The 15976-nt window shown below is 37.9% G+C and overlaps 1 protein-coding gene across 7 annotated transcripts in view; it reads left to right on the top strand.

The window, feature by feature from the left end:
• Positions 1 to 15976, top strand: part of TASP1 (taspase 1) — a 264514-nt gene that overhangs the window by 185203 nt on the left and 63335 nt on the right. For 4 of the 7 annotated variants that reach the window (XR_004287593.1, XR_004287595.1, XR_004287592.1 and 1 more), the window contains one exon: positions 15501 to 15584. Coding sequence is in view for 2 of the 7 variants with exons in the window: in XM_032351428.1 (XP_032207319.1) it covers positions 15501 to 15611 (111 nt within the window). In the remaining 5 variants the exon portion in view is untranslated. Of the gene's footprint in view, positions 1 to 15500; positions 15612 to 15976 lie in introns of those variants that run through there. The other 3 variants (XR_004287596.1, XM_032351428.1, XM_032351430.1) reach the window with 1 other exon arrangement.

Genomic DNA, 15976 nt, shown 5'->3' with positions numbered 1-15976 from the left:
AGTGATTTTATATATGTATGTTCCATCTATGCATATTGCTTTTACATTCTAGTGGGATATATGTACATACTTATAGTATGTGTGTAAGTATTTGCAAAGATGAGTTTGTATATATAAACATTTAATCCGCATTATTATATGCTGTTCACTAGCTTTTAGCTAAGTAAATTGTGTCTTACCAACAGGATTATAAATTTTTCAGAGACAAACTTTTTTGTTTGTGTTTGCATACCTGCTTGATAGAATGCTATACAGAACATGTATTTAATGAATTCAATGACTTCACTAAATATAGAGAATAACATTTAAGTGAGATACAAAACTCCACATATTATTGTGTTGATACTTTGTCTTATTGCAAGCTAGCCCTCTGTGTCATGTCCTTCTGCATTAATGGGTGTCTGCACTGTTATATGTTCACGGTATGTTAACTCACTGTCCATGGGTACAGGACAGATTCATTTAAAGTTCACAGTGTAACAATGCAGTGTTTCTAGAACCAGAGTTGTAAGCTCAAGCACTGATAGAAACTTGCATTTGTAATTACTTAACTATATGCCTCTCAATAGACTAATAAAGGTAAAAAATATTGGAGTATGCAGAAACCTACAGGAATCTCAGTCTCAGCAATCACCATTTGCTAAGGAAAAATACTCCTGTGTTTCTTCTTTCAGTACCTCACTTTAACACTTGTGGTCACCAAATGTATGTAGGGGGTTTCCCACATCACATTCTCTGATACTCTGATATCAGTCAATTGGGTGTCCTACAATTGAACCCACTTCTGACATTATCTACTTGCAGATACCATCAGATCCCACAAGATAAGGGCTCAGGATTTCACAGGATTGCATTATCATCTACCCCAAGTCCAGATGCCACTCTCACAAACCCAGATTGTCATCTGTGCTACGGATATAAATTGGAGGTTAACACGACCCCCTCCTTGGGTTTAATTAATTTGCTGGAGTGGTTCACAGAACTCAGGAAGACAGTTTTCTTATGAGGCTACTAGTTTTTCAAAAAAGGATAACAGAACCACCAGATGGAAGAGATGCATAGGGCAAGGTGTGTAGGAAGGGGTTCGGAGCTGCTGTGCCTTCTCTGGCCTCAGTGCTCTCCCTGTTGTCAACACAAAATAAACAAATCTTTTAAAATCTCCTAAAGTAAGAAAGAGCATTTTATTTAAGCCCAGATTGCAACAGCTGCTTGGGAAACATGCTCTTCAAAGGGAAGAAAGTGTTCCCAAGAATGAACAGTTTTTACAGGGTTGTATACTTTTTTACATCTTGTAAAAGTTCAAAAGATTATAGATTAGCATTTAGGTAAGAATCTTGAGTTTTATCAAAGGAATGGAGGAGAGAGTAGGAGAACTGATTAATATTTGAAGGATAAGGTGGTTTTTCCTTTGGGTTACTCATTCACAAAGCAGATTACAGTGCATGTGTGGTGGGTCATAAAACACTTTTGATTTGAAAAAAGTTGATACACGGTAGTGTTGACTACTTTAGAAAGAAATCTAAAATGGCTCCTCTTGTCTATCAGGCCTTTTAGAGAGTTTTTCTCTCATCACTGAACCCACTAACCTGGAAGCTCTCCAAGCCCTATCTTTTTAGGTCTTGATTGAGGCTTCATTACATAGTCATGATTGATTAAATTATAGGCCCTTGGCAGTTAGTTCAACCTCTAACTCCTCCTTCTACCCTGAGATCAAATGTGTTGGGACCAAAGTTTCAATCCTCTGTAATCACTTGGTTGGTTCCCTTGATAGCTAACCCCCATCCTTAGGTTACCTAGGGTCTTTCAGAAGTTACCTCATTTATATAAACTCAGGTGTAGTTGAAAGGGGCTTGTTATAAATTACAAGAGATACCCATTTTACTTTTATTTCAGGAATCAGAAACAAAACTAAATATTATAACAATAAATGTTCCAATGGCTCCTGTATAGAAAATTATGTGGTTTTTAGGCCCTGTGTATCAGGAACTATGGACAAAGACCAAAATATGTATTTCTTATTACATCACAAAAATCACACCATTTTATCAGGCTTTCCAGACAGGCTATATGAATTCAATTTTGCCCCAGTACAATAGATTTATTTATTGCCTTAAAAGCAAAGTGCACAAGAGCATACACTGTAGGTGTTATATTAAACTGACCCTACGTTTGAATGAAAAGCTTGATGGTAAGCCTCGATGTCCTGTACTTCTACACAATAAGCAGGACCCATCCTTACCAAGTAAAAAGTGGAAAAAGTTTGTTCAAAGGACATGCTGAAACAATTTGAGAAGGAAAAACCCAAGCAGAATGAACAGCCAAAACAATGAACAGCAACAGATGGGTATAAACTCTTCCTAAATGTCGGATGTCCTTTACAGGTCTTTGTGCAGTCAGTAATTGGTGGAGACAGTCTGTTGAACTCCCAGATGCTTATCTGCATTATTCGATCATATTGATTTTGTTGACTAAGTCAAGATAAATACTAGCATAGCCATCCTGAAGCAAATTACATTACTTGTTAACATTGGTCCCTTGGACAATTAAATACCATAAGATAGTTAGCAGGGATGGAATCTAGGATTCAATGAGCAATAACCTTGTCTACCCAGATAACTTTTTTTCATATTTCAAACACTTAGGGTTACTTAAAATTGATTAGTTGAACAAAATATTAGCGAATTCAGTGTTTTTACTTCACTCATAGATGACTTGCTGTCCAACCTCTCTTTGAACGGAGAGGTTTAGTTTTGGCTTTGTCTTGTTTTGTGAGTAGGCTGAGGTTGTTAAGAATGATTTTCTTGATTTGAGAATATTATGGACGGTGACTTCAGACTGTGGTTAATCAGGTAAGATGGGTAAGAAGAGATAGAACTGGGATGCCTGGGTGGCTCAGTTGGTTAAGCGACTGCCTTTAGCTCAGGTCATGATCCATGATTGAGTCCCACATTGGGCTCCTGCTTCTCCTGTTGACCGCTCTCTCTCATGCTCTCTTTCTCCTTCTCCAAAAAAAAAAAAAAACTGACCGTGAAGAAAAAAAAAATTTTTTTTCATACTAACATCTTAGAAGATATTCTAGAAAAATACTTATTTGATCCTTTTTAAACTACATAAAGGCATGCTTGCAGATTTTATTTTAGGGATGCCATGGCACATTTCGTTGTCTAAAAATTCACATGGCTCCACCATTTGGAGGTCTCAGAAATATAACTATCTCCATCTTTAGGCTTTCCTTGGAAAAATTTACCAAGACAACCTAAGTGTTATGCAAAATCACAATTTTATTAAATTATGTTCCCATGAAAATGCCAGTGAGAATGAGAGGTAAAAATATAAGCAAGGTTATTCTTAATATCGTATGGAAAGATCACATGAAAGTAACAAAGAATATTGTGAAAATAATGAATAATGAGAGGAAACGGGCCCAGTCAGTTAGAATATATTATAAAGCTACAATATTTAAAGCCATTTGGGATCTGTATGGGAATAGTTTCATCAATGGAACAGGATAATCTAGACATAGATACAAAAAAATATGGGTATATAATGTGTGATAAAAATGCATTTCAAATCAGTGGATAAGAGATGAATTTTCCAACAAATTTATGTTGGGCAATTTGTTGACCACTTATGGAAAACAGTGATAAAGCAGGGTCTCCACTGTTGTCCTTATACCAAAATTAATTCTAGGTGGATTAAAGTTCTAAATGTAAAAACAAATTATAAAAGCACTAATAGTAAAAAATGGACTGCTTACTTTTGTAATTTTTTAGAGAAAAACTTCCAGCACAGAAGCTGTAAAGGCAAACAGTTGATAAATTTGAACACATAAGCATTAAAAATTTCTCTATTACAAAAAAAGTCATAGGCAAAATCAGAATATATATAACAAACTGAGCGAAAATATTTACGACACACATGACCAAATACTTACTGCCTTAACACATAAAGAGTTTAGCAAATGAGTAAGGGGGAGGAAAAAAACCTAACAGAACCTGTCAGAAAAATGGATAAAGGAACATTTTGATTTGGGATTATGTTCAACTAATGTGGCAGAAACCCAGCTGCAGGGGCTTAACAAAATGAGGGCTTTCCTTTTCTCATGTAAGAAGTCTGAAAGCAGTCCAAAGCTGGCACAGCAGCTTCACAGTGTGTCAGTAGCCTAGACTCTTGGTAATCTTTACTGGGTGGCTTTTTTCTTCATGAACATAAGATAGCTGTTCCACCTGCAGGCACTACATCTGAGGTAGACAATAGCACCTAAGACATTAGCCGCTAGAAACTCTGCCACTTGACCTGCCAGCAGCAAAATAAATAATTATCAAGACCCCAATACCTGAATTGCTGTTCTCTCACTTGCTTGGATTTTTCTCCTCGAGTGTCACCATCAGGGAAGCTGTCCCTGACCATCCTGATTAAAATGCTCTCTCCCTCTAAACCCATCTTAGCACTGTATCTCCCTATGTTGCTTGAGTTCCTTTTTTTTTTTTTTTTTAAGATTTTATGTTTTTATTTATTTTATTTGACAGGCAGAGATCACAAGTAGGCATAGAGGCAGGCAGAGAGAGAGGGAGGAGGAAGCAGGCTCCCTGCTAGGCAGAGAGCCCAATGCGGGGCTCCATCCCAGGACCCGGGGATCATTACCTGAGCCAAAGGCAGAGGCTTTAACCCACTGAGCCACCCAGGCTCCCCGAGTTCCCTTTCTGATTATACTGTATATTGTCCATCATGTCATAGTCCATTTGGGGTTCTAGAACAAAATACCACAGATTGGGTAGCTTATACACAATAGAAACTTAATTTCTCACAGTTCTGGAGGCTGAAAATCCAAGATCATGGTGCCAGCATGGTCAGGTGAGAGCACTCTTCTAGATTGCAGACTTCTCATTATAAGCTAACATGGCAGAAAGGGCAAGGGAGCTTTCTTGAGCTGCTTTTGTAAGGAGACTGATAATTTCCCAAAGGCCCCATCTTCTAACACCATCACATTGGGCATTTTCCATACATGAATTTGGAAGGATACAAACATTCAGACCATAGCACTTGAACACACAGATTTTGCCTTAATCACTCTATACCCAGGGCTCCATACAGTGCTTGACACAGAGTTGATTCTTAAATTTTTTAAAAAAGTGAATATTTATGAAATATGAAATATTTGTTGAATGAATGTTATACTCCTCAAATCTGCTTTAATCTAGTATTAATAAGCAATTATGAGTTTATACCACCACACCCTACCCCCACTGGGGACAGCTTGCCCAGTCTGGATCCCTGTCTTCACCACTATCACCATTTTGACCTTTTCTGCCTTTTGACACTCCTGGAGATGGAAGTTAGATGGTAACTAACTGTGGAGCAGAGGTGTTCTCTGTATTTCCCAGGAGCTTGGGGTGATCTGTTAGAGTCTGAGGGTAGAGAATCCTTTTCCTACTCGTTAAAGTTAACATGGAATGTGCCAGGTTGGAAAACTGGACAATTTTGTTTCCCCTTCAGTGAATCTTCTAGTTGTCGGTGCGCCATTCTCACTTGCTTTCTGTCAGGGATTCACATTTCTCATGCTGTCATTGCTGTGTAGGGTGCTTTGGTGGAATTCTGGATATCTCCACTAGCAGATAGAATGCTTGGCTGGAATATTCAGGAAAAAAAGATAACTACTGATCCTTCTTAAACTGCTTTATGATTTTTTAATGAAGTATAATTGGCATATAACATATCAGTTTTGAGTGTACAACATACTGATTTGATTATATATGTTACAAAATAATGACTACAATAAGTCTAGTTAACATCTATCACCATATATAATTGCATTTTTTTTTCTTTTAAGGCCTCTTGGCAACTTACAAGTATACAATACAGTGTTATCAACTGTAGTCACCATGTTGTACATTATATTTCCATGATTTATTTATTTTATAACTGCCAGTATGATTTTAGAAGTGTATTGTCTTTTCTCCTTAGCTGACCCTGTGTCAGACTTTAAAAAAAACAACAATAACCAACTCTTGTCGTTTCTAGGGCATTATTAGGTGGGTATTCTGTGATTGGTTAAACCAGGAAACAGAAGCTTTAATGGACTCAGTTTGGTTTCTTACTTGTTACATTTATGGTAGAGTTAATAAATTTATCCATAGACCATCTCTGATATGTTTAGGTTCTGATTATAGTTTGGAGTTTTCTGTTCTGAAACAAGTTAAATTTTTCTATCTTTCAAATTATGGTAGTAAGGGATTTCAAAAGGGCTATTGGTCACACTCAACTCTTCTCTTAAAAGAGTTAGGGGTGCCTGGGTGGCTCAGTTGGTTAGACATCTGCTTCCGGCTCAGGTCATGATCGTAAGGCTCCCTGCTGAGTGGGGAGTCCGCTTGTCCCTTGGCCCCTCCCCCTACTTGTGCTCTCTTTCTCTCTCTCCCAAATAAATAAATAAATAAATTTTTTTTAAAGAGTTAAATTGGGGTCTTTAAAACTATGTTTAAAAATCACCAGAAAACCATGAATGATCATGATTCCCATGAGTTGTGGTAGAGATGCAAAGGGGGAGTCCTCAGGGTTTGTAGTTAAAGGATCTGGGTCAGCGGGTTAGTATCCTGATCCTTACCTCCTTTTTGTGTTTCTGAAAGCCTGTCATTCACCTCCCTGTGCTTCAGATTCTTTCTTTTTTGGCTTGGTTTTTCATCTGTCAGATGAATATAGTAATAATCATTACATTAGGATTTTTATGAGAGTAGGAAATGATAGGATGCAGTTAATATACATCTAATAGGATGATTGTGGCAAAGTTATAGACTTCTTTTCAAAGGCAAAATGTAGTGGCAATTTTGTGAAGTGTGTAAACCTGGTGATTCACAGACCTGTACCCCTGTGGATAAAAATATATTATATGTTTATAAAAAATTAAAAATTAAAAAAAAATGTAGTGGCACTTTGTAAATGGAGATAATGCTTCTGAACATTGTGATTGGCTCCTCTCATTATGTTATATACTTTTCATGTCATTCTGCTTATACTTCACATCCAGGAAAGATGAACTAACTCAAGTGTATCTTTAGGAAAAAGGTCCTTGCTCTTCCAAGAAGTATAAGCTATTATCCTATTTCTGTGTTTGAAGATTATTTATAATAATCTCTCTTGTTCTTTTGGAGTTAGAGGTTTCTGTTTGTGGTATGGAACATTCATTATTCCCCAGCCCTTCATTTTCTTGTTCATCAGACTTCAAACCACCGTCTTTGTCTCTCTTTTTTTCTCTCTATTTCTTTTTCTTGATATGTGTAATTTCTCCAAAAGAAAATAACATTCAAGTGATTTGGCATATAGACTTTAAAAAGAAGACAGCAATGTGCAGAAATGGATTTGAAAGACAGAGGTTCTTTGTTAAAAGTAATGAGATAGTGGACCCCTAACAGCTGCCTTCTGGCTATAGAATCACTCTCTTGATAAGTTCTCACATGTTAAAGAGGAAGCATTGTACCAGGTTTTGCAAAAGGAGCTTTAATGTTTTGTCTTGCTGGCATCAGATAATGGCTGGTTGCTGCTGTGGGCAGATATGAATCTCTAAAACTAAAAATAATCCAGCCTATTAGACTGGTAGAGATATCAGAGATTATTAGTCCAGTCCCCCAGTTTTTATTTTTTTTAAATAAGTTTTTTATTTTTATTCACATGTAATATATTATTAGCCCCAGGGGTACAGGTCTGTGAATCACCAGGTTTACATACTTCACAGAACTCACCATAGCACATGTCCTCCCCAGTGTCCATAACCCAACCACCCTCTCCCTCCCTCTTCCCCCCAGCAACCCTCAGTTTGTTTTGTGAGATTAAGAGTCTCTTATGGTTTGTCTCCTTCCAGATCCCATCTTGTTTCATTTTTTCCTTCCCAACCCCCCAAGTTCCCCATGTTGCCTCTCAAATTCTTCATATCGGGGAGACCATTTCCTTACACCACACACAAAAATAGACTCAAAATGGATGAAGGACCTCAATGTAAGAAAGGAATCTGTCAAAATCCTTGAGGAGAACACAGGCTGCAACCTCTTCAACCTCAGCCGCCAGCAACTTCTTCCTAGAAGAAGTTGGGAAAGTTCCCAAAGGCAAGGGAAACAAGGGCAAAACTGAACTTTTGGGACTTCATCAAGATCAAAAGCTTTTGCACAGCAAAGGAAACAGTCACCAGTCTCCCAGTTTTTCAGATGAAAGAAGAAAGCAAGGTTCAGAGCAATAACGTAGCTTGTCTAAGTTCAAGTAGAACACCAAATATGGGATCTTGATTTCCTGGTTCTGTAGCTCAGTGTTCTCTTCATATGTGTTTTCTGGGTCTCTGTAGATTTGTCTGTCCATCCATGACTGCACTCCACTGACCTCTTGGTCACAATTGATTGTTCTAGGCTTAATCCTTGACTAAAGCCAGGACTGTCAAGTTTTTAAATTTTCCTAAATCTAACTGATGCTCCCTGAGAATGTTAAAACTGAAAAAGAGGAAGTCTCTGGTGGTGAAAGTTGTCAGGAATATAGTTCTGGAACTGTTGGTAGGCATTACTGTCCATAGAGAGCAATTTCCAACTGTTACTGAAACCCATCACATCCCTGCCATTGGATTTTATGAGCCATCAAATCCTCCTTTTTACTAAAGATCATGCTAATTAAGATTCTGGTACTAGCAGTCAATAGTCTATGGATTCATTTTCCCATTGAATTCTCTACTTTAATACTTACAGTGATTTTTCTTTCAAATTCTTCAAATTCTTCATCCTTAGAAATTATGGTACAAATTTAGAAAGTGTCTCCTTTTTTACAGTATGGATTTACAATTTAAATGACTATTCAGATTATATACATTTGATCACAGTAACTATTTCTCTTACCATCTATAATTATAATTTCGTTCCATAACAGTTTTAGACTTGGATATTTAAGTAATCTGTTAGGGACATTTTTTTTAGGGTGAATGAAGCTTAATTTTTATTATGTCTTTATTAATCTTCTTTAGATATTTTATGAAACTTCTTACATATGTATTAATGGAACTTTGGTTTGTCTTAATTTTTTTTAAAGATTTTATTTATTTGAGAGAAAGAATGAGAGAGAGAGAGAGAGCATGAGAGGGAGAAGGATCAGAGGAAGAAGCAGACTCCCTGCTCAGCAGGGAGCTTGATGTGAGACTTGATCCTGGGACGCCAGCATCATGACCTGAACCGAAGGCAGTCACTTAACTAACTGAGCCACCCAGGCACCCCTTATTTTATTATTTTTTATCCCAGATTACCTAGATGGGTGTGAAAGCACCTAACACAGTGCCTAAAATGTCACTCCATGTTAATTTTTCTTTTTCTTACTGGGAAGAATAATAAATAGTGTTTCCTTATATACAGAAACTGTTTAACATTTTAACTTGGAAAATTGATACCCTATCACCACTACTGAATGTTAGTTGAACACTGGTTCTGGCTATTGTGAAAGGTTAACCAAGTAGGTACAGTAATAGATCTTGTTCAACATGACAATTTTGGAGAACCAGCAAAATGCTGAAGTGTCTTCCTACCATCACTGTTACTACCAACAGATGTTTTGATAGCTCTTAAGAGGTTGCAGAGTTCATATGTATAATTCAGTCCTTATAACAACCAGAAAAAATATCTTTTAATATCCATAATTTATAATTTAAGAAGCTGAAGCATAGATTTTGGGAAAAAAAAAATGTCTTTCTTAAGAATGCATGGTTGCTACTAAGACTCAAAACAAGGCCTTCTGTGTGAGTATTTTCTTTTAAGTATCACAATGATAATATGAAATCTGAGTACTTTCCATGAAAAATTTGAAATCTTCAAATATACACTAATCATTGTTTCATTAAATTATTGAATGGATGCATACTGAGAGTGAGGAGTCCTGATGTAGCTTCCATGGTGCCTTGGGAGCCCCATCTCCCTTCTCTGCATTAATATCCTGTCTTGCCATCTTCAGGGCCACACTGCAGTGGTGAAAGTGGGAAGATATGTGCGTATATGTGCGTGTATGTATGAATGTGGTGTGTTGAGGAGGTTGGGGATAGGAGAAGGCAGTGAATAAGTGGAAGCATTTCATTAGTCCCTAAAGGTGCTTTAAAGGTGAGATATCCTCACCCCAGAGAGCTGTGTCTGTATAAAAGGCACTGAAGATAGATTCTGTTCATGGGGAGAAAGGGATTCAGGAAGAATAGTTCACTACAGTGGGCCCAGGGGGAAATCTTGGAGAAATGGAATACAGGAAGTCCAGTTTGGCTAAAGCATTTGGTGTGTAAAAATAAATAGGAAGATAAAGTAGGGAAGAGAGAGGAGGAATGGTGCCAGGCTAAGGTGTTTGGACATTGTTCTATGGGCACTTGGGAACCATCGAAGGTTTTTGAATGGTGTAATGATGTAATCATAGCTGGGATGTATGCTTCTTCTTCTTTTTTTTTTTTAATTTTTTTTTTATTTGACAGACAGAGATTACAAGTAGGCAGAGAGGCAGTCAGAGAGAGGAGGAAGCAGGCTCCCTGCTGAGCAGAAAGCCTGATGCGGGGCGGTCCCAGGACCCTGGGATCATGACCTGAGGCTTTAACCCACTGAGCTACCCAGGCGCCTCGGGATGTATGCTTCTTACTAGAGTAAACTTTGATGTTTCTGTTTCCCATGTCCCCATATTCATTCTATGAATAGCCCTTTTGGTTCTACTTGCAGAATATATCCCAGACTCAGCTTCTACTGACAGTCTCCACTACTAGCAGGCTCACCTCAGCAACTGTTACCTGTCAGTTGGGCTGTCACTGCACCTTCTTTAGTGACTTGCTTCTTCCATGCTTGCCCTGCCAATCTGTTTCATACTACAGAGTAACCTTTTGCAAGTGTAAACAAGAACTGTCATTTTCCTGGTTAAAGATTTCATCATCTTTTCATCACACATGCAGTTATAAAATCCAGACTCCTTGCTGTACCCATAAGGGCTTTTGCAACCCTATGTGACCTGGTCCTGCCTCTCTTTGAATTTATGTTCTGCCCTCTCCCCTCTCCCTCACTCAGCTCTTACCACTCTAGTCTTGTATTTCCTAAACATCCAGGTTCCTTCTCACCTTAAGGTCTCTGCATTTGCTTGCTCATCTGTCTGGAATGTTCTTCCCCCAAGTCTTCACATGGTTAGTTCCTTAACTAAGAAGACCTTTTCTGACTTTTGATGTGAAGTAGCCCCTGCTCAAGTCATACATTCTATCATTTACCAGCATTCATTTTCTTCACAGTGCTTATCAGTAACTGGATGAATTTCTTCATTGACTTGTAAATGTACTTGTCCTCAAACCTGTTCAACTAGATATGAGCAAGGACTTCATTTTTTTTCTTTGCTACATCCCCAGTGCCTAGAAGAGTCCTGGCACATAGTGCATATTAAATGAATTAACTGATTTAGAGATTTGAATGACTGGAGCAGGGAGCCTACTTCAGTGCTTTCAGTACAATGAGAGTACATTGAGGGTCTTGTCAGTGGAAATGAAGGGGCAGAGTCTAGCACAAGTACAGTCGTAAGGAGAACTGTTGGGATTTGACATGGTTTCATGTGTTGAGTCATCCAAGAAGGAAGAGATATAGAGTTTTGAGCTTGGATGAGCTGTTAGGAACGTAGGAAAAGTTCCTAGATTTGGTATGGAAAGGAACTGTTCTAGAGGTGTCAAGAGTTTGAGTGCTGGTGGGGTGGAGGTTTATAACAGCAGTTGGAATGTGAGCTTATCCAGAGTGTCCCATTCCCTGAGAGGCATTGCTGCAAAGCGAGCAAGGGCTATGGGCTCAAAGAGTCATTAGGGAAAACCACATACTCTGCTCAACTGTAGCATGCCTATGGCAAGTCATTGAACCACTCTGAATGTTAGGTTCTTCATCACTTAAAAAATGCCTCATGGCACAGTAGTGTTGGGAGGAAAATTTTCCTCTATCCTTCAAAGATTCTTCCAGCTGGTTTAAGGATTAAATTGATATGAAGCTGGTTTACAGGAGAAAGTTAAATTTAATTTCATAATACAGGAACACCTTATACATGACAGGTTCAAAGACAGAAAGGTACAATGATGTATTTCTGTCATGCTGAACTAAAAAATGGGATAGAGGCCTGGGGGTTTAAAGGGGAGGAGGACAATTCATAGGCAGTAAGAAGACAGATGTTTGGTAATTAGATATTTGCCCTGCCATATTGATGGGTTGCTCAGATAAAATTTATTCCTAGTGATAATTCTAATTCTAGGAAAAAACCCCAACTTAAATTCTTCTAGGTAGTTAAGGATGAGGCAAAAGTTTCTTGGGCCTGCAGGATCTTGGTTCCCTTCAGCTCAAAAGAGTCCACATGCCAAAATGACACATTTTGGGGAGATTTACTCTGACTTCCTTCAGTGACTCTGAAAACTAAACTATAGAACATGAAAGCATGGAACCAAGCCCTCATGCAGGGTCGTTTCTCAATGATTGTGAATTTCCCGTCTCCTTCCCCCTTCTTTAAGAGGCTGAGGATTAAAACATTTACTCCAGTTCCACAGTTTAACTTTGTGTTGTTTTTCTTTGCAAGGCAAAACAAGTAAGTGGTTTAAAAAGACAAACAATACCCCCAGACTTAAAATGAAAATGAATGGTTCCCTGTTCCAACTCCAGTCCCCTTTTCCCCAGCTTCCTCTCCCCCGAGGCTACTACTTTTAACTCTCATAGCTATTTCTTTTAGAACTTAAATCTGTAATTCAACATAACACACTTATACTACTGTTCCTTCAGTTTCCAATTATAGATATTATTTATATATCAAATTAAGATATCTTCATATTCATACCAGGAAAGGCAAGGATTTAATTCTCCTATATTTCCAACCCCAAACCTACCCATACTACATGGACCATTCCTCTTTTTGATGTACTATGTCCCCCTCCCTTTTTTTTTCTAGCTTGTCAGTATTGTGAGTTTTTATTCTTGACTCCAGCTATTGGCATCTGCACTATGTGGTGTACTGTGATGCTGTTTCCTTTCTTACACAAATTCATATTTTTTCTGCAGTTAATACTTGCCTCATTGTTTGGGTTTCTTTTTGTTTGGTTGGTTTTTTTATACCAGTCACTCTTGATTGTCAAACTTCCCTCAAAATCTGAAACATTTCCTCTCAATAAATTCAAACCCAACATATATTTTGTAAGTTTGATTTATTTTCCCCTTGGAAATATCTTTCCAGCCTCCTCTGGCTTCCTCCTCCAATTTGGACTGTCCACTTTCTAAACCTGCTGCATAGTGCCATCTGGGAATATTTTTGTGTTTTCTTGTTTTGGATTGCCTGTTTCCAGATCTGATTTTCTTTTGCATTATGTACCCTATTCCTTCACTTTGCCAAGGCACGTTCATCCTACCGCTTTCTGAGAAAGTATGTGGGAAGTAAATTCTTTGAGACTTTGTAGAGCTTTATTCTATTTTCACACTTGACTGACATTTTGGCCTCATATAGAATTCTAGGTTGGAAATAATTTTCCTTTAGCATTTTGAGGAAGGTGTCTTCTGATCTTCTAGTTTGTTGAGAAATTTGATCCCATTATGATCCCCTTCCTTTCCATATGACTTTTTGGTTTTCCACTTGGAAGTTTTTAAACTTTTCTTTCTTTCTTCAATATTTTGATATTTCACAATGATATACCTCCATGGCAACTACATGAGTTGTTCTGGGATGTTTATGAGCCTTTTTAGTCCAGACACTTACCTTTCAATTCTTAGAAATGTTTTTGAATATGCCCTTTTTTTTTTTCTTTAACTCCTATTATTCAGATATTGGACCTTCTGGACTGTTCTTCTGATTTCTTGCACTCTCTCTCTTTTTATTTTTTCTTTCCTTTTGCTCAGTTGATTTCCTAAGTTTTCTCTGTGTTGCTTTTTAGTTTTGATCTCTGTCTTCTCTAGAGCCTAACTGAAACAACTAGTGATCCTAGGTAATCTATACTTCTTTAACAGTTAAATACCAAAGAGTTGAACTGAAAACCTTCTGAATGAGTCATACCTGTCATCTGAAAGCCATCACTATAAGGCAGACTTTTTTAGGGTCTGTCAGGTAGGTCTTTATTCTTAAGCTAGTTGTGTGGCTGAAAGGGAATTTTCCAGTCTTTTGTTTGGAGGATGTCAGCCTGACTTCTTGTATCCCGGGAGCCTCTAGATAAAGGAGCTGGTTATTTCACTGTTTAGCATTAAGACTTCCACTTCCATATCCTGTATTCACTGTGGAGCCTCCCTTCTGCCCTGTGCTGAGTCAGATGCGCCCAAGACTCAAGTCCTTCTGTTTCATCCTCTCTAGAGATTAAATATCCTGGCATCTTCTGGGTTAGGAAGAAGTAACTTCCTCTTTATGCAAGAATCTGAGGCTTTAGATCAGGGGTTGGCAAACTATTACTGAAAGGGCCAAAAAGTAAAGATAGGTCCTTTTGGACACTCTAAACCAGTCATCTTCATTTCAGTCCCACCCTGTATCCCTTCTTTTTTAGTTTCTTAATAAAATTGGGTGATTTCTTATGGGTACCTCCCCCCAACCCAGTTTCAACCCTATTCCACCATGAAAGCTTAGGTTTCTGTAGGTCTACTAGGTGAGCCAACTAATGTCCATCTTCCTTTCATTTTCTAAAAGGTCAGTTGTTGTTTTTTTTTTTTCTCATTTGCCTTTCTCTCTGTCCTTATTGGGTCATGCCTTTGTAAGGAGTGGAGATAAATATATGTGTTTAATTTACTAAGTTTAACCAGAAGCTTCCCCAAATCCAATTTGGTTGGTTTTTATTTTTACTACTTTCTTTGATAATGCTTGGGTTAATTTTGCTTTTGTTCTCCATGTGCTTACTTGCTATGCCAGATGTTCAAAGAAGATGTCCTTGGGGAGGAAAAATGAGGAGTTTTAAAGTGTAGTGTTCTTGAGATGCTCACAATGGTTCAGTGTGTGAGATCCTAAAGAGGCCTGGTTGTTTCTAACCACCAAGCTCTTATAATAGAAATACAGTTTCACCTTATTTGTGTAAACCATAAGGATCATTTTTAGATGTTTGTAATAAAGTTTGTGGCTTATTGTTTAAAATTGAATTTAAGGTAGTAAATCAAAGCTTTTGGTGGCATGTCCCTGACAGCAGGGAGAGCCTGGTAAGTGATCCCTAAGAGCTGATCAAAGAGGCTTGCTGAGCATTTTTTCCTGTATTTGTGTTTTTGTCCTTTAATCTGGTAGTGTTTCCAGTTCCATTCTGAATACTGTAATGCACACTTCACCCCTACTCAAGTCTTCTTGGCAGCATCTGGGATTGTCTTTGCCAAATGGCCCCTGTTCGGGCATAAGCCTGCATTTGCCATCAAGCCTATACAAGGCAAAAACAATGGTGGTTGTCAGAAAATGGGCATCTTTCAAGATCTTATTCATACCACATTTTTGTTCTTATAATCAAATGAAAATTGAAAATAAAAAAAGTAAAATTCATGAAAAAATGACCATTTGCCATTCTTGTCTAGGTTCACCTTTCCTGGCCAGTGAAGATGGCGTGCTTGGAGGAGTGATTGTTCTTCGAACTTGCAGGTGTTCTGCAGAATCTGACTCCTCCCAAGATAAGCAGACACTTCTAGGTGAGCTGGACATATACCTTATGTGTGTGTCTTTCTCTTTCATTTCTTCAAGATATGGAAAGAATTATGTCCTTAAGTTAATAATGTTAAGGTATGGGAAGGCCAGAATGCTCTACTGGTATCTACACATGTCTGTTCTTCTGATCTTTTTGCATAGGTAAACATGTAAAAGATGAATATTCATTTTTAAATGTATGCTTAAAGCATATTTTTCAAATGGGCTTAGAACCTAGGACCTTTACTAAAGTCGAATATTAAGAACATTGAGACTGTGTATTTATTTCCTGCTTGTTCCACACAGCACTGGTGACCCATAACAGCATACACAGTAACAGACATAGAAAGAAGCTTCTTACTGTGTCCCC

The sequence above is a fragment of the Mustela erminea genome, chromosome 7 (assembly GCF_009829155.1).
Source record: "Mustela erminea isolate mMusErm1 chromosome 7, mMusErm1.Pri, whole genome shotgun sequence".
In the NCBI taxonomy this organism is placed as follows: Eukaryota; Metazoa; Chordata; class Mammalia; order Carnivora; family Mustelidae; genus Mustela; species Mustela erminea.
This window is presented reverse-complemented; position numbering and strand designations above follow the sequence as displayed.